Genomic DNA, 19,445 nt, shown 5'->3' with positions numbered 1-19,445 from the left:
CAGCCCTATCAAGACAAAAAAAAAAAAAAGTTTTCCTTACCTCTTCCAAAGCCTGTATTAGTTGCACTGTTTTTCTCCCTGCAGCAGTAGAATCATCGTAATTTAAAGACAATATTTGTTTTGAGATCTCTCTGAACCAAGCTTGAAGATTTTCTATTAATACAGAAACAAGAAAAGACTACTGAGACCCCAGAATTCCTGTAGCTGTGTCTTTGAATTTAATTAGATAATCCTTTACAAATCTAGCTTTTACAGAGCTTTTACTGTGTACCTAACACCGTTCTCAGGAATGCTCCAAATAACACCAAAAATGCCGGAGGCATGTGACCTCGTAGAAGAGATGATACTTTCAACATGAATCGCTTAGTTTATAAGAGCTGACAGAAAAAGTCTGAAGGTGCAAGTACATATTGTGAACTGAGGTGTGCAGAGATGGCCATGGCGATGGGAAGGCGTGGAGAACGGAGGGATGTGATCCAGAGTGACAGGGAGAGTTTTCTGGAAGAAGGGAGGATGGGTCAAAGTCTGGCTGGGCGGAAGGGCTGGGGGTCATTTGTTCCTAGAGGAAGAGACGGACATGAGCAGAGGCTTCAGGGCAAAATGACAATGGCAGGTCTTGGAGGGCAAAGATCTGGCCAACATGCAGGGAAGTGAGGTGTGAGTGGTGGGTTGTGGGGAGTCTCAATGGATTAAGGGGCACCATTTGCATTCACAAGCCTGTGTTACCAGGCTCTGAGGATCCTCAGGGCATCAGGCAAAGTCTCTTTTAATCTTCACAAAAAAATCTATGAAATAGGAATTAAGAGCCATTTCTCAGATAAGGGAGCTGATGCCTGGAGATATTAAGAACCCACTGCTGGGTCACAGTCACTAAAGGGCAGAGCCAGGATGTGCACAACCGTCTGTCCAGATTCAAAGGTCTTGCTCTTCTCACCTAAGTGGATTCTCTAAAAGTTTTTGTTTTATCAATAGGATGATTTCACTTCAATAAAAGCATTAAGGGCTTATAATCTAAGTTATTTTAAGAAGACATGAAGAACACTAGTGGAGTTTCTGTCTTGGCTCAGTGGTTAATGAACCCGACTAGTATCCATGAGGACATGGGTTCGATCCCCGGCCTCGCTCAGTGGGTTAAGGATCTGGCGTTGCTCTGAGCTGTGGTGTAGGTTGCAGACATGGCTCAGATCTGGCATTGCTGTGGCTATGGTGTAGGCCAGCAGCTATGGCTATTCGAACCCTAGCCTGAGAACCTCCATATGTCAATGAATGTGGCCCTAAAAAGACCAAAAAAAAAAAAAAAAAAAAATGATGAGTGAGATCCAGACTCTGGACCTTTGTTGCTTTTGGCAAGTGATTACATTTTAAGCCTTGGCCTCTTTATATATAAAATAAGGATAAAGATGTTTATCTCACAGGGTTGTCAGGATCAAATGAGAGATATTTGTGTAAGTACTTTAAAGCCGAAATATGCTATATAGCCAGAAAAAGTATAAGATATTATTTTCAATGAACTTTGAAGCAATGTTGGTATCTACAAGAACCTAAAAGTGACTAGAATAGAGATTAATGTGCCTGATTCTAGACAACTAATCTGATTAGGTTGTTACTGGTGGGTCTTTATTTTTTTAGATATAATATGGTGATCTGCAAAACGTTGCCAATTTATATCAAACCATTAAAAACTGGTCGAATTTTTCCAATAGGGATAATAATGTAATTGGGAAATATTTTTATGTTTTTATTTTATTTTTTTTTTTGCTTTTTTAGGGCCGTACCCATGGCATATGGAGGTTCCCAGGCTAGGGGTCGAATAGGAGCTGTAGCTGCTGGCCTACACCATGGCCACAGCAATGCCAGATCCAAGCCATGTCTGCGACCCACACCACAGCTCACTGCAACGCTGGATCCTTAACCCACTGAACGAGGCCAGGGATCAAACCTGCATCCTCATGGATGCTAGTTGGATTTGTTTCCACTGCACCACCATGGAATCTCCGGAAATATTTTTAGACCAACCATTCAGCATGAAATAAATCAACAAAAGCCAGATACAGTAATCACAAGCTTATACTAATTAAAAATAGCAAGGTTATTTTTAAAATAAAAAGCTATAGCATTAATCACTTCTTCTGTATAATTAACTTTATCGGAAATAAATTTGATAGTTAAAACAAATATTAACCATAAGAAAAAATAGTTCAATTTGTCACCTTAAAATTCAGAATGATCTTCCCATGGGCAATCTGAAAGGAAGGACCCTCTCTATACAAAAATTTGAAGTGATATCATGATTTTCCTATAGATAAAATTTCCTAAAAGAAGCAGGGTTGAAAATATTAAAGTAAAACTTGAGCTAGGTTTAGTTTCAAGACAGTCTGCAGGTCTCCTCTTGCGCCACTTGATGCATCAGTGAAAAAGAACCAAACAGGACTGGAAGATACGACTTTTAGATAACACCTATGTTGGCAAGGAATAATATCTTGGGTGAAATATCCTTCTGAGAAGACGAAAGTTAAGCCTCCCCCATGCACATAAAATGACACACTAGTTTTGCACATTATGGAGGTGGGGGGGGGTAGATTATGATGCTATAAAACACTATGAACCAATGTTTAAGAGATTCCCCACTTAGCCTAACCTCTTATTTTCAAAGCTAAGAAACCTGAAGTTCATAGAGAACCCGAGACTGCCCAAGAGCACACAGGTTAGAGCAGCCAAAACTCAACTGCGGATCTCTGTTAGCACCATCCTAGCACACAATGGTGACACATAAAAACTCTCTCCTCTGTCCGTTTCCAACAATCTGTGTGCACATTTCAAACACACCAAGATTTCCTCTTCAGCAATTACCATTTTTCTCCACTCTGGTGAGGGGTTTTACTCCTGAAAAGACATCAGCAAGCTCCGTCATCCGCTCTGAGCCCTCCTTCTTGTAGTGCTCCCATTTGGCCTGCTTTTCTGAAAGCATCTGCTTGAACATCTGTTGAAGAGAAGGAAGAGATTTACTGATTTAAGAGAAAATCCAGCTTAGGCAGCTGACTAAGAAAGCCTGAGTGAAGCCCAACTTATTATAAAAATAGGTGTCTAAAATCAATATCGGGCTTGATGCCAGCTCTTAAGCAATACTACTTTATACTAATTGAGGGGCAAAGCTAGACCATCTCTAAGACTGGTGCACAGACGCATCACCTGGACGGCGTTCAAATTTTCAGAGTCCCGAACCCCACCTCTGAAGATTTTGGCTCAGAAGGGCTTAGGTAGGCCCAGGAATCAGCATTTTAATGTGAAATTATGCTTGGTGACCGCTGCTCTAAGGGCCTTTCCAGGCAACAATTTCTGTGACTCTTACGTTAATTAACCAAGGAAGGTTGAATATTTTCTTACTGGTTGATAAGAGAATGAACTAAATCATCTACCAAAGTTCTTTCTTGTACCTTTATTAATTTGCTCCTTTATAAAACCAAAATCCTATAATGACTTGGACTGAGGAAGAAATTTTTTAAAAAAATTTAACAACATATTTAAGGTATATCACAAAGGCAGAGGGTTTATTTCACTGAGCTCTTAAGAGGTAAAGAGGCATGAATACTGATTTTTCCCTTAAGACATTCTTCGTTCCTCAGCAGTATAATGAATATTGAAAAGATAAGCAACGTGGTTGAGAGAGTCCATCTGCGGATGAGAGGATCAAGGCAGGGTGGGGTATTGTGGTGCCAGCGGAAGAGGAATCTTTATGATCAGGCAGGATGGTCAGTCAATGAAATTAGTAATAGGATGAGGAACAGTGAGACTTATTTAGAGCCCACTCTATTTTTTGTTGTTGTTGGAGAAGCAACAACAATAAAATATCACCCATGGAGTTCCCGTCGTGGCGCAGTGGTTAACGAATCCGACTAGGAACCATGAGGTTGCGGGTTCGGTCCCTGCCCTTGCTCAGTGGGTTAACGATCTGGCGTTGCCGTGAGCTGTGGTGTAGGTTGCAGACGTGGCTCAGATCCTGCGTTGCTGTGGCTCTGGCGTAGGCCCGTGGCTACAGCTCTGATTCGACCCCTAGCCTGGGAACCTCCATATGCCGCGGGAGCGGCCCAAGAAATGCCAAAAAAAATAAATAAATAAAATAAAATAAAATATCACCCAGAGCCTTCACTACACACCAAATGGCTTCGAGCCTTTCAAACACTCATTCACAGGCTGAATTCACGTCTTCATAACTTGTTAGAACAGAAGATGGTATTTCAAACAGGAGATACACCTTCTGAAGACTGGGAGATACATACGCCCAATTAGTGTGCTTACAGGAGAATCAGAAAATGGTTCTAGGAGTTCCCATCGTGGCGCAGTGGTTAATGAATCGACTAGGAACCATGAGGTTGCAGGTTCGATCCCTGCCCTTGCTCAGTGCGGTAATGATCTGGCGTTGCCGTGAGCTGTGGTGTAGGTTGCAGACGCGGCTTGGATCCCACGTTGCTGTGGATCTGGAGTAGGCTGGTGGCTACAGCTCCGGTTGGACCCCTAGCCTCGGAACCTGCATATGCCGTGGGAGCGGCCCAAGAAATGGCAAAAAGACAAAAAAAAAAAAAAAAAGAAAATGGTTCTAGAAAAAGGGATGGGTGGGAGGTAGGAGAGATGAAAATACAGGTGAAAGAGCCAAGCTGAAATATCAGAAATAAAAATATCTCATGGTTTTGCTCAACTTGTATAGAGTAGTTTCTTTCCTCTCTTTCCACCAGATCTTTCTCTTCTTTGAGACGGTTAACAATGAGTTGGTGCTCCCTTAGGCTCGTCTTCTGTTGTCTTTCTACCTGAATAAACAGAATGGAGCTGCCCATTCTACTGCAACAGATCCCAGAGAAAGATTTAGGATCAGAAATGCAGGCGTGGTCAGGCAGAAGCCCCAGACCTGTCCAGCTGTCCACTCAGTAACGCTGAGCTCCAGAACTCTTCGGTCTGGGGCAGGATCCTAACTGGACTGAGGCCATTTCTTCCTTGTGGGCAACCTTCACTTGCCTCTGCATGGCCAGTTTTGCTCTGACCAACTAACTAAGATATAAGATGCCTGGTTCCTGCTCCTGCATCTTTTCCTATTTCTCCTCTTGGCTTACTCTGCTTCTCTTCCCTGCTACACTGGGAGCCACTTGATGGGTGGGATATGCCTTGTTCATTTGGAAGACCTAGCACCCAGCTGGGAACAGAGGGGGAGGTAGCCAACAATGATCTGAGGGGGAGTTTCCGTTATGGTTCAGTGGGTTAAGGACCCAATGTCACTGTAAGCTGTGGCGTAGGTCACATACGCTGCTCAGATCTGGCATTACTGTGGCTGGAAGCTGCTGCTCCTATTCAACCCCAGACTGGGACTTTCATATGCTGCAGCTTCGTCCCCCAAAAGCAAAACAAAAACAAAACCACCAAAACCCCAAAACAAAATGCCCCCTACCCCCACAAAAAAATCCCACAATTGATTTGAGGGAAAACAATATTAATGAAATTTAAAAGGGGTAGCACTTCTCTGATTTTATAAAATTATATCCAGACACACTACTGAAAATACTCAGCACAGGCACTATATTTGGTTAATAAGCAGCATCTACTTAAGACAACAGTGTCCTCACATACCTAGAAGATAAACATCCAGCAACCACTAACCAGATGGAGGCAAGGTGAGTGTTGGTTCTGAATGGGCATTAATGTCTGGGGCTAGTTGTTGGGGTCACCTGATCCAAATCCCAGTTGTTCACAGAACCTGACATTCCCACGTGTCTGCTGTTTTTATTAAGCCCACAGAGGCTTTTTGGGGGACTCATCAAGCCCAATGAATCCAAGTACCCCAAAGTTCTTAAGACAACTTTGTTCAAATGCAAAGCACCCACCCTCCTGAAGCCTTTCCCAACAGGTTCTCGTGGCTTCTAAGATGAAGATTAACACCCTGCAAGGCCCAGCACAGGCTGCCCACCTGTAACCTCACTTCGTACCACCTTTCTCTTGCATTCTCTCCCCCACAGCCAACTGGTCGTTCAGGTCCCTGAACTGGCCAGGCTCTTCCCCATCCAAGAGGACTGAGACATAGTCTGTGCTCTCTTGGGAACGTTCTCCATCACACTCCCCATTTTTGTCTTAGCTAATGCCGACGGCCCCTTCCTCAGCTCCCTGGAGAAGCTCTTGCTTTTCTGGGAAGTCATCCAAGCTAGGACAGGATCCTTTGTTTTAGGGAGAGAATTAGGTCCTCTCCCTTAGAACGGACACCTCAGTTTTTATGGACATTTTCATGGGTGGAATTCTCTGATTACTGTTCACATTCCACATGAGACTGTCACCTCCACTGTCTTCTGCACTTTTCCCCATCCCTGCATCCCTAATGACAACAGGCACTAAATACTTATGGTTTAATCTTGTCCTTTGCCTGTAAGAATTATCTCAGACAGTTGGAATCTGTACCTGAATCAGAGACACAGCTACTAAATCCTAATTTTTTTTAAAAAAATTTAAGCATAAAAAACTAAGACTTTAGCAATTATTCAGGTCACTCAATATTTTTACCTCTTTGAGGATAAACTCAAATTGTGCAGTATCCAAGAGCAACTGAAATAGAATCTTGGGATTGTACTTAGAGTCTGTTAGAATCTGGTCCTTGATTTGACGAAGGCGTTTGTTGTTTGGGTCATAGGCTAGAAAGAGAAAGAAAAGAGTTTCCAATTATAAATGCATTGAAAATATCCATAATAAATAAGATAGACTCTTAAATACTTTCATTTTCCTTCTTTTAAGCATTCAAAAAATAATAAGCAGGGAGTTCCCATTATTCCTCAGCAGTAACAAACCTGACTAGTAACAGTGAAGATGCAGGTTCGATCCCTGGCCTCTCTCAGTGGGTTAAGGATCTGGTGTTGCCATGAGCTGTGGTGTAGGTGGCAGACGCACCTTGGATCTGGCATTGCTGTGGCACAGGCTGGCAGCTACAGCTCAGTTTTGACCCCTAGCCTGAGAACTTCCATATGCTGCACATTTGGCCCTAAAAAGCAAAAAAAAAAAAAAAGTAATAAGTAAAATATTTATCAATAACTGATGGTAAATAAATTATATCTATGCGATGGAGTACACACAACTGAACTGTTAAATATGACATTGACATGAAACGTCCTGATATATTGTTGAATGATAAAAGCAAACTGAGAACAGGGGTTCCAAATTTTGTGAGCACTCTAGAGTTGCTTTATTATCAACTGTCCAATATGATGATTTGAGCCTTTTGGCACCATTTCCTATGTGGCTGGCCTTCTTGTATCCTGTATGTTTGAAGCTGCTTCTGTTTCAGGCATTGATCTCTTAGCCATTTGACTGTGGACAGGTATGCAGAAAAGAGTTATTAACATAGCAGGCCCGAGACTGTTATCTTGCAAAAGGTCTATTTGCAAGGTAGCCTCTTGGCTGGCTTTGGGGAACTGAGATTTGGGGAGAGTTCTCACCATTTTGAGAAGTGGTAAGAATGGCCTACCTACACTTTAACTCTTTTTACAAACAATATGGTTTACGAGGAACATTGCTTTTCTTTTGGGAGTTTGGAGTTTTGGCACCTGCCAGATAGAGGCTGCCTTGATGAGCCCCCAATAAAAACCCCGGGCAAGGAGTTTCTAATGAGCTTTCCTGGTTGGCGGCATTTCACATGTACTGTCATAACTCATTGCTCGGGGAATCAGATGCACCCTGTGTGACTCCACTGGGAGAGAACTCCTACAAGCTTGTGCCTGGTTGCCTCTAGACTTCACCCCAGGCACCTTTTCGCTTTACCGATCTTGCTTTCTAGCTTTTCCCTGTAACAAATCATAGCCATATGACTTGCCTATCTGGTTGTGAGTCATCTGTGGGGAAAGCAACTGCTGGTTTAGCTTTTATGTTGCTTTGGTTGTGGTGTGCAGAAAGGAAGGCATATGCTGAGTCTTCCTAGTAAAGCATCGAGCCGGGAATGGTCTTGGGGGCCAGAGACACAACAGGGAAGCAGGGTTACCCATACAAAGATATGGCACCTCCAAACAGGAAGAACCAGACCTGAGACCATTCTCCTCTTTGTAAAGGCATGGCTGGCACTCAGAGGTTCCTGGATTATCTGCCACCTGGGGGCCTGGAGAGGTTATGGCTACAAGGCCACGGTCACAAAATTAGTCAGTGACCAACCCCAGGATAAAACAGAAGATACCTTAATCCCCTGGTCATCCACTCAGCTGCTATGCTAAATTATTTCAAATAAAACAAACATTACATAAAAAAGTATATAGGATAAAAAATGTTGCTATTTATGAAACTGGCTTACAGGGTCAATTACTTACATAAGAAGGAATAAGAAAATAGGACAGGGCAAAAGCATTTCCAAGTACAAGCTACTTAGACTGCAAGTAAAGTCCAAATAAAAACTTTAAGACAATAAGCACTCCCAAAAAGTTCACAGCTGATAAAGTTCAAGACCGCTGAGAGTTGCTATAGCGACTCCTGTGCTTGTGTCCGTTTTCCTAGCCCTTCCACTGGCATCTCAGTTTGTCCGGTGTGTACAAACGACCATGCTTTATGAGCACATGCTGGGGGTATTCTTGATGCTTCAGTTGTGGGGAAGCCTGAGCAAAGCTCTTTTATTTATTTATTTATTTTTGTCTTTTTGCCATTTCTTGGGCCGCTCCCGAAGCATATGGAGGTTCCCAGGCGAGGGGTCTAATCAGAGCTGTAGCCTCCCGCCTGCGCCAGAGCCACAGCAACTCGGGATCCAAACTGCGTCTGCAACCTACACCACAGCTCACGGCAACACCAGATCCTTAACCCGCTGAGCAAGGCCAGGGATCAAACCCGCCACCTCATGGTTCCTAGTTGGATTCGTTAACCACTGTGCCACGAAGGGAACTCTGCAAAGCTCTTTTATGTAACGATTTCCAAGCTACTCCATCAGGAGGAGATGTTAGACAGCCTGGAGAAAGGCTCAGTTTTCATGGGAAACTTCAGCGTTCTGATTTACCCATGCATTTTCCAGAACCACCTAGGAAGAAATACATGGGAACTGATGACAATGACCACACAAGAGACAATTTTTCAGCTTCATATTTGCCTAACTAAGCAAAAGCAAAAAAAAAACCCCAACCCCCAATTTAAGGCATTCTACTTGTCTTTATATGAATTCTAATTCATCTAAAGAATTAGAAGAAATCTGGAGTTCCCATCATGGCGCAGTGGTTAACGAATCCGACTAGGAACCATGAGGTTGCGGGTTCGATCCCTGGCCTTGCTCAGCAGGTTAACGGTCCGGCGTTGCTGTGAGCTGTGGTGTAGGTTGCAGACGTGGCTCGGATCCCGCATTGCTATGGCTCTGGCGTAGGCCAGTGGCTACGGCTCCAATTAGACCCCTAGCCTGGGAACCTCCATATGCTGTGGGTGAGGCCCTAGGAAAGGCAAAAAAAGGCAAAAAAAAAAAAAAAAAAAAAAAAAAAAAAAAAAAAAAGAATTAGAAGAAATCTTCTGGTACTTATTTGCTTTCATTTTTGGATAGGGGACATCACTGTGCATTAACAAGTAGTTTCTTGGTATAAACTAGATTTGGCTGCAGTTTCCTCAGGGCCTGATCCTCTAAGATCTGACCCTCAAGAATTCAGACCCAGAGAAATGAGGGAACAGATTCTAGAACCGTGGGGACTTCAGGGTCAGACCTGCATAGCCAGCCGGCCTGGCCTACTCAGTGCTGGCTCAGGTCTGCCTCTTCCACAGCTGCACGGCACTGCACAGGCATCTGAAGCCTAGGTGACAAGCTTTCAGCAGGTTAACAGGAGGACATGTGAGAAATACGCCTTCCCTTCTGTACACCAGGGCCAAAGCACCATAAAAGCTAAATAAGCAGTTGCTTCCCCACATATGACTCACAACCAGATAGGCAAATCATCTGTTTCTGGTAAATTCTGACCTTGTGCAATCAGGTCAGACAACTGCCAGCTCAGAAATGGAAAACAGATGTGCCCGAAGATAAAAGCAGAGACCTATGGGCAAGCTTGTCCCTGGCAGGGGCATAAAGCCAGGAGACCACTGGCTTCCAGAATATGGGCATGGCTGTCAGGCACAGTCATCCAGAAGATGAAGAGGAGGCTGAGTCACTGGAAACCCACAAGTGGCTTTATGATAGGATAAAGTGACAGCTTGAGTTGTTCACATGCTATAGAATGTATGACTTTTGGTAAAAAAGATTATAAGCTGAGTCAGTGTAGTCAAACCCTCAAATTAGCACTGGAGTTTATGCAAAACCTAAACTCAACTGGTTAAAGACAGATCCACTAGATGATTAAAAACTGTAGGCACGGTATCCATGCTGTGAGTAACCTGTACATTGGACAGAGATTTAGGTCACCAAGTGAAGTGATGAAAACAAAACACAGCAAAACAAAAACTGGAGAGCAGCCTTTGTGCGAAAGGTGCAAGATGCTGGAAATTTTTAGCATGAAGAGGGAAGGCTGTGGAGAAATTCCACTCGTTTTCAAAGAGATGAAAGATGAGGACAGCCACCTGCCAATGTCGAGGCAGTGAGAGGAAGTGGGGAGAGCACCTTGCCCTCAGGGCTGGAGGTGGGGCTCCTGTGTTATCAGGGGGTCTGCAGAATTATCTGGCTTGGAGAGTTTTGAGAGATGCAGCCTTACGTGAAAGAGCAAGGAGGTATTCAAAGGGGGTCCAGGGCAGATGCTCAAGAAAATTTGCTGAGTGAAAATCAGAGGCTTGGCTTTACAGGGCTGCTGATTGACACAACTCAGGGGCAGGGGTGTGTGGCTCTGGACGAGGGAACACATGAGTGATGAGTGGGGATCAAGCATTTACTAAGTATAAGGAACTGTGTCAGCTCTGGATAAGCTTAGGTGTTAGTCCAACCTACTTGTTTTTCTACCATTAAACTGAGTTTTTGTGTTTTGTTTTTTTGGCCACTGCATGCAACAGCTTGATGTGGGATCTCAGTTCCCAGACCAGGGATCATACTGGGCTGCAGCAGTGAAAGCACTGAGTCCTAACCACTAGACTACAGGGGAACTCCCCGAACCAGGATCCTGTGGAGGTGTTTCACACAGTCTGTGAAATTTCTGAACTTGACGGATGACAGAGTCTCAGCAAGGACCCAGAAAAGATTAAGACCCCATCTGCCTTAATTAAGCACTCTGGTCTGGCCTGTTCCTCAGCAGAGTGGGCCCTCGCTTTTTGGTACTTCCTTTTTTCTTTTTTTGTCTTTTTAAGGTCTCACCTGCGGCATGGGGAGGTTCCCAGGCTAGGGGTTGAATCGGAGATGTAGCCTCCGGCCTATGCTTCAGCCGCAACAATGCCAGATCTGAGTCTTGTCTTTGACCTTCACCACAACTCATGGCAACGCCAGATCCTTAACCCACTGAGCAAGGCCAGGGATCGAACCTGCATCCTCATGGATCCTGATCAGATTCATTTCTGCTGAGCCACAATGGGAACTCCCTCTATTCCCAATTTAGGGATACGTGCAGTTATGCTGGGCCCAATGGGATAATCTAATTACTTTAAGGTCAGCTGATATGCAACGTTAATTCCATCTGCAACTTGAACCCCCCCCCCTTTGCCAAGTAACATGCCCACAGGTGCCAGACACTAGGCCATGGGCATCTTGGGGAGGGCTGGGTAGGAGGGTGGGAAGGCATTACTCTGCTGACCACAGACCTGTAGCTACAGTTATCTGAGACAAACTCCTCCTCAAACACGGGGCGGGGGGGCAGGGGGAGGTAAATTTCCTCATATTCCTAAGCACCTAACGGGGCCTGACTGACACAGGGGCTGTTCGGGGCCACTGCCATGTGCAAAGTGCAGTAAAAATGACTTAGAAAAGCGACTTGAACCTCATCCAAAGGCTAAACCACTTTGCATCACGCAGAGATCTTGATTCAGGGTGCCTTTACATGGAGGGACACAGGTGAGTGGCCTTCTGTGCGTTACCTGAGTCAGCTGTATGAAGCATCAGCCATCGGATGGCGACGTTGCAGTCTCTCAGGCAGTTCAGAAGCCGCGGGATGTTGTCCAGAACCATCTCCTCTCTCAAGTAACCTTCCTTCAGGAACTGCTGCACTTGTACACGCACCCTTTCGCTGACAGTCGCATATCTGCTTGCCTGGGAAAAGGAAAAAAACTTGAATTACATTTAAAAAATATTTCTGGGGGGTTAAAGTGTAGTTGATTTATAATCCGTCAATTTCTGCTGTACAGCGAGCATAGTGACCCAGTTATACATATATATATTTTTTCTTTTTCTCATACTATCGTCCATCCTGTTCTATCCCAAGAGACTGGATATAGTTCCCTGTGCTGTACAGTAGGACCTCATTGCTTATCCATCCTAAATGTCATAGTTCACATCTACCAACCCAAACTCCCCATCCATTCCACTCGCTCCTTCCTCCCTGCTGGAAACCACAAGTCTGTTCTCCATTTCTGTGAGTCTGTTTCTGTTCTACAGATAGGTTCATTGGTCCCACATTTTAGATTCCACATTGAAGTGACAGCATATGATATCTGTCTTTCTGACTTACTTCACTTAGTGTGAGAATCCCTAGTGGTATCCACGTTGCTGCACATGGCATTATTTTGTTATTTTTTATGGCTGAGTAGTATATGAACCAGCCATAAAAACCAGCCATTGTGTATATGAACCACATTGTTTTAATCCATTCATCTGTTGATGGACATTTAGGTTGTTTCCACGTCTTGGCTATTGTGAATAGTGCTGCTATGAACATACAGGTGCATGCATCTTTTTGAATTGTAGTTTTTTTCAGGTATTTGCCCAGGAGTGGGATTGCTGGATCATATATTTAGTTTTCTGAGGAATCTCCATACTGTTTTCCATAGTGGTTGTACCAAATTCACATTGAGTTACATTTTAAGGAATTATTTATCTCAAAAGGCAATCTATTCAAATGAATCCCTTGACAAAAAATAACATTTCTATATGAGACAGGTAACATATGCTACAGTTGATAAGGCTCAAAGGTAAGTGGTTTATCAGACCTTTTTGAAAAGAGCACTGGACTTAAAAGACTAACATCTAGAAATATTGGTATGACTTTGGATTTTCTTTTTTTTTTTTTTGTCTTTTTAGGGCCACATATGGAGGCTCCCAGGCTAGGGGTCTAATTGGATCTGTAGCTGCCAGCCGGCCAACACCACAGCCACAGCAACTTGGGATTTGAGCTGCGTCTGCGACCTACATCACAGCTCACAGCAATGCCGGATCTTTAACCCACTGAACGAGGCCAGGGATCGAACCCGCAACCTCATGGTTCCTAGTTGGATTTGTTTCCTCTGTGCCACGACAGGAACTTCTGACTTTGGATTTAACTTCTGTGTATTGGTTTCTCCAAACATAAACTGGAGACCTGGATCAGATGGTTCCTGGATCCCTCCTATTCCTAACTTGGACAGAAAGAGACAAAAATTTGGCAGAAGCTAAACTGCCCATTCTTCCTATTATTATTGTCAAAGGAGGTGGAGCAGAACAGAAACACTCATGAATTTCTATGCATAGAAGCTTAAAAAATACACCTCAGGGAGTTCCCGTCGTGGCGCAGTGGTTAACGAATCCGACTAGGAACCATGAGGTTGCGGGTTCGGTCCCTGTCCTTGCTCAGTGGGTTAAGGATCCGGCGTTGCCGTGAGCTGTGGTGTAGGTTGCAGACTCGGCTCGGATCCCGCGTTGCTGTGGCTCTGGCGTAGGCCGGTGGCTACAGCTCCGATTGGACCCCTAGCCTGGGAACCTCCAAATGCCGTGGGAGCGGCCCAAGAAATAGCAACAACAACAACAACAACAAAAAAAAGACAAAAGACAAAAAAAAAAAAAAAATACACCTCAGTATATTAAAACTGACCAGCCTTTTGGAAATTTGGTCATTCTGCTTTACCTAAAGCAAGAGTTAAATGGTAAACATCATTAACCTAGTCAGGTTAATTTAAAACGACCACAAGATGTTTCAACAGAAGCCTCTGAAGACCTTGCAATGTCTCAAATGAGAAGATGGGATTTTGGAAAGGAATTTTAGTAGTGGAAAATCAATGCTCTGAGGCTGGTAAGTATGGAAGCGTCACTTTTTCTAATATATTTCTAGGAGATGTGCCAAAATTGAAATTATTTTGTTCATTATTTATGGAATTCAATTTATTTGAATAAAACATGCTGAAGTTCCTTGAATCAATATTATTCTATCCACACTTGGAAACTTCAAACCTCAGATAGCCGGGCGGAGGGAGATAATCACTGTTCAGAAATGTCAAGTAGGCTCCCCAGTGAAAAGATTCTGATTCCTCTGTTTACTCAAGTATTTCTTTCTTGCTCTGGATTCTCATCAGAGAGACAGAATGTAGCCATTTAAACTTTTTTTTTTTTTTTTTAATCTTTTTAGGGCCACACCCACGGCATATGGAGGTTCCCAGGCTAGGGGTCTAATCCGAGCTGTTGCTGCCTGCCCTCACCAGGGTCACAGCAATGCCAGATCCGAGCCACGTCTACAACCTACACCACAGCCCGCAACAACACCAAATCCTTAACCTGCTGAGCGAGGCCGCGGATCGAACCAGCAACCTCATGGTTCCTAGTCGGATTTGTTTCCGCTGCACCACAATGGGAGAACTCCAAGCCATTTAAGCTTTAAGGAGATAACCGTCTTTAGTCTTGTTTCTTACTTAACACACCAGAAATGAGTTTGAATTACAGTGAAAAGGGTTATTGTCTACATCCAGTTACCACCTTTAATACCCACTGCACTGGTGAAAGCATTACGATTCTAGCTACTGGGGAAGAGAGCTCTCTCCCTAAGGACACAGTCTCTAAGCAAGAGTAAATGAAAGGCAACTGGGGCCATACGTCATACTGGTTCACCTTTTTTTTTTTTTTCGTTTTCTTTTTCCAGATGTACGTGCAGCATATGGAAGTTCTCAGGTCAGGAGTCAAGTCAGAGCTGCAGCTGTGGCCTATGCCACAGCCATTGCGACACCAGATCTAAGCCACATCTGTAACCTATGCCACAGCTTGTGGCAATGCTGGATCCTTTACCTATTAAGGAAGGCCAGAATTGAATCCACATCCTCACCGAGACAACGCTGGGTCCTTAACCCGCTGAGCTACAACAGGAACTCCACCATGGTTTGCCTTAGGGTATCGAATCTTCCCTAGGATCCAAGTCTACCATTTATACAGCCCATATGAGTTAAAAATCTGTAACCGTCTTATTCTGGCATGCGAAATTCACTTCTCATTAATCGTTGTGCTACAATGTCTACAAGGACATCTTCCAAATCGTTTGGGATATCTACTCCGTTCATTTCCCACCCCATCAAAGCAGGTTTGCAGTTGACAATCTTCTCGATCAGCCAGAACCTACCTGTTCTTTGACGTTTGAAAGGTCCAAAGTATTGTTTAAAGCAGTTTTTGCAGCTTTGTAAGGTTCCCAAGCATCTGCTAGATTAACCGTGATCCCCATGTAAATACTAATTACCTGAAAGAGGAGATATTCATTCAGTATTTGCTCAACGCTCACTCACTCCAAGGCAAGGTGTTGGGAAAATACAACATTATAAAAAAATCACCCATTCCTTCAAGTTTAAATTCCAATCTAATGAAAAGCTAAGATTCCCCAAATATACAGGTAAGTGGTCTCCCTTATGAGCACTTGGGAACAAGAATGACTACTAAATACTACTGTTCATGGGAAAATAACTAAAATAAGGTTTTCCTTTCACACTGCTGTGTGTTAAGATTCCCAGATGAAGAAAAATGAAAGGTGAAAGAAAAAAGAGACTTTGACTAGAGTAGTGGCTTCCCCAGACATTTTTATCTCATCTTTACTCTGAGAAATTATTGAACACCCCAAAGAACTTTTTATTTTCCAAATGTGGGTCATCTCTATTGATATATATATATATTATACACTAAAACTGAGAAAATTAAAAAACTTATCAATCCATTTAAAATGACATAAACCCATTATATGCTAACATAATTGTTAAAAAAACAAAACCAAAAAACTAAAGTCGTCCTCCCAAAATCTGTATGAGAAGAATGGCACTGTTTCACATTATTCTTTTAAATTTTATATATGATCACTCTTTATTCCCACTAATATATTTTTTTTCCATCTTTCTGTCTTTTTAGGGCTGCACCTGCAGCATATGGAGGTTCCCAGGCTAGGGGTCTCATTGGAGCTGCAGTTGCCGGCCTACACCAGTCACAGCAATGCCAGATCCAAGCCGCATCTGCGACCTACATCACAGCTCATGGCGACGCCGGATCCTTAACCCACTGAGGGAGGCCAGAGATCAAACCTGAAACCCCATGGTTCCTACTCGGATTTGTTTCTGCACCACAACGTGAACTCCCCCATTAATATTTTTTAAAAAAATTTGTTACAGTGTAATTTAGTATTTTTTCTCTAGCTCTTTATGGGTTGGCATTTGCTGGGTTTATCTTTCTCTTTTCTTTTTTACTTTTTTTGGCTGACTTGCAGCATATAAAAGTTCCTGGTGGCTGAGTGGATAAAAAGGCAAAAACCTTCAATATGCTGCCTACAAGAAACTCACCTTAGGACAAAGGATACATATAGATTGAAAGTGAAAGGGTAGGGAAAAATATTTCACGCCAATAGACATGACAGAAAAGCAGGAGTTGCAACGCTCGTATCGACAAAATAGACTTTAAAACAAAAGACATAAAGAAAGACAAAGAAGGAAACTACTTAATGATTAAGGGATACATCCAAGGAGAGGATGTTACTATCGTCAACATATATACCCCAAATAAAGGAGCACCCAGATACATACAACAAATATTAACAGACATAAAGGGAGATATTGATGAGAATACAATCATAGTAGGAGAACTTAATACCCCCCTCACATCAATGGACAGATCCTCTAGACAGAAAACCAATAAAGCAACAGAGATCCTAGAGGAAACAATAGAAAAGTTAGACTTAATTGATATCTTCAGGACACTACATCCAAAAAAATCAGAATACACATTTTTCTCAAATGCTCATGGAACATTCTCAAGAATCGACCACATATTGGGACACAAAGCTAACCTCAATAAATTTAGGAGCATAGAAATTATCTCAAGTATCTTCTCTGACCACAATGCCATGAAATTAGAAATCAACCATGGGAAAAGGAAAAAGAAAGAAACTACTACATGGAGACTAAACAACATGCTACTAAAAAACCAGTGGGTCAATGAGGAAATCAAGAAGGAAATTAAAAAATACCTTGAAACAAATGATAATGAAGACACAACCTCTCAAACTCTATGGGATGCTGCAAAAGCAGTGCTCAGAGGGAAATTTATAGCAATCCAGGCCTTTCTCAAAAAAGAAGAAAGATCCCAAATTGACAACTTAACCCTCCACCTAAATGAATTAGAAAAAGAAGAACAAAAAAGACCTAGAGTCAGCAGAAGGAAGGAAATTATAAAGATCAAAGAAGAAATCAATAAAATAGAGACTCAAAAAACAATAGAGAAAATTAATAAAACCAAGAGCTGGTTCTTTGAAAAGGTAAACAAAATTGACAACCCCCTGGCCAGACTCACTAAAAAGAGGAGAGAAAGAACCCAAATAACCAAAATTACAAATGAAAAAGGAGAAATCACAACAGATACAGCAGAAATACAAAAAACCATAAGAGAATACTATGAACAACTATATGGCAACAAGTTTGACAATCTGGAAGAAATGGACAATTTTCTAGAATCTTACAGCCTTCCAAAACTGAATCAAAAAGAAACAGACCAAGTGAACAGACCGATCACTAGAAATGAAATTGAAGAGGTCATAAAATCACTCCCTACAAATAAAAGTCCAGGACCAGATGGCTTCACAGGTGAATTCTACCAAACATATAAAGAGGAATTGGTGCCCATCCTCCTTAAACTCTTTCAAAAGGTTGAAGAAGGAATACTCCCAAAGACATTCTATGATGCCACCATCACCCTCATTCCAAAACCAGGCAGACTTACCACCAAAAAAGAAAACTATCGGCCAATATCATTGATGAATATAGATGCAAAAATTCTCAACAAAATCTTAGCCAACTGAATCCAACAACATATCAAAAAAATTATACACCATGACCAGGTTGGGTTCATCCCAGGTTCACAAGGATGGTTCAACATACGCAAATCAATCAGCATCATACACCACATTAACAAAAAAAAGTCAAAAATCATATGATCATCTCAATAGACGCAGAAAAAGCATTTGACGAAGTCCAACATCCATTCATGATCAAGACCCTCGCCAAAGTGGGTATAGAGGGAACATTCCTCAATATAATCAAAGCCATTTATGATAAACCCACAGCAAATATAATCCTCAATGGGGAAAAACTGAAAGCCTTCTCACTCAAATCTGGAACAAGACAGGGATGCCCACTCTCACCACTGCTCTTCAACATAGTTTTGGAAGTCCTAGCCACAGCAATTAGACAAACAGAAGAAATAAAAGGCATCCATATAGGAAGAGAAGAGATCAAACTGTCACTGTATGCAGATGACATGATACTATACCTAGAAAACCCTAAGGACTCAACCCCAAAACTCCTTGAACTGATTAATAAATTCAGCAAAGTAGCAGGATATAAGATTAACATTCAGAAGTCAGTTGCATTTCTGTATACCAGCAATGAAATATTAGAAAAGGAATACAAAAATACGATACCTTTTAAAATTGCACCTCACAAAATCAAATACCTCGGAATACACCTGACCAAGGAGGTCAAGGACCTATATGCCGAGCACTATAAAAATTTAATCAAAGAAATCAAAGAAGATGTAAAGAAATGGAAAGATATTCCATGTTCATGGATTGGAAAAATCAATATTGTAAAAATGGCCATCCTACCCAAAGCAATCTACAGATTCAATGCAATCCCTATCAAATGACCCATGACATTTTTCACAGAACTAGAACAAACAATCCAAACATTTATATGGAACCACAAAAGACCCAGAATTGCCAAAGCAATCCTGAGAAACAAAAACCAAGCAGGAGGCATCACTCTCCCAGACTTCAAGAAATACTACAAAGCCACAGTCATCAAAACAGTGTGGGACTGGTATCAAAACAGACAGACAGACCAATGGAACAGAATAGAGAACCCGGAAATAAACCCTGACACCTATGGTCAATTAATCTTTGACAAGGGAGGCAAGAACATAAAATGGGAAAAAAAAAGTCTATTCAGCAAGCATTGCTGGGAAACCTGGACAGCTGCATGCAAAGCAATGAAACTAGAACACACCCTCACACCATGCACAAAAATAAACTCAAAATGGCTGAAAGACTTAAATATACGACAGGACACCATCAAACTCCTAGAAGAAAACATAGGCAAAACACTCTCTGACATCAACATCATGAATATTTTCTCAGGTCAGTCTCCCAAAG

The 19,445-nt window shown here is 42.4% G+C and overlaps 1 protein-coding gene across 1 annotated transcript in view; it reads right to left on the bottom strand.

The window, feature by feature from the left end:
* The window catches only part of WASHC5 (WASH complex subunit 5), a 69,100-nt gene that overhangs the window by 31,245 nt on the left and 18,410 nt on the right, over nucleotides 1-19,445 (bottom strand). Inside the window, exons 8-12 of the mRNA XM_021088931.2 lie at nucleotides 15,390-15,503; nucleotides 11,956-12,127; nucleotides 6,535-6,662; nucleotides 2,851-2,980; nucleotides 41-153 (exon numbers count right to left, since the gene is read on the bottom strand). Coding sequence (XP_020944590.1) covers nucleotides 41-153; nucleotides 2,851-2,980; nucleotides 6,535-6,662; nucleotides 11,956-12,127; nucleotides 15,390-15,503 — 657 coding nt within the window. The remainder of the gene's footprint in view (nucleotides 1-40; nucleotides 154-2,850; nucleotides 2,981-6,534; nucleotides 6,663-11,955; nucleotides 12,128-15,389; nucleotides 15,504-19,445) is intronic.

The sequence above is a fragment of the Sus scrofa genome, chromosome 4, assembly GCF_054392235.1.
Source record: "Sus scrofa isolate SSC_HxYL_T2T_F1_AM1 chromosome 4, Sscrofa_HxYL_maternal_Yorkshire_Landrace_v2.0, whole genome shotgun sequence".
Lineage (NCBI taxonomy): Eukaryota > Metazoa > Chordata > Mammalia > Artiodactyla > Suidae > Sus > Sus scrofa.
This window is presented reverse-complemented; position numbering and strand designations above follow the sequence as displayed.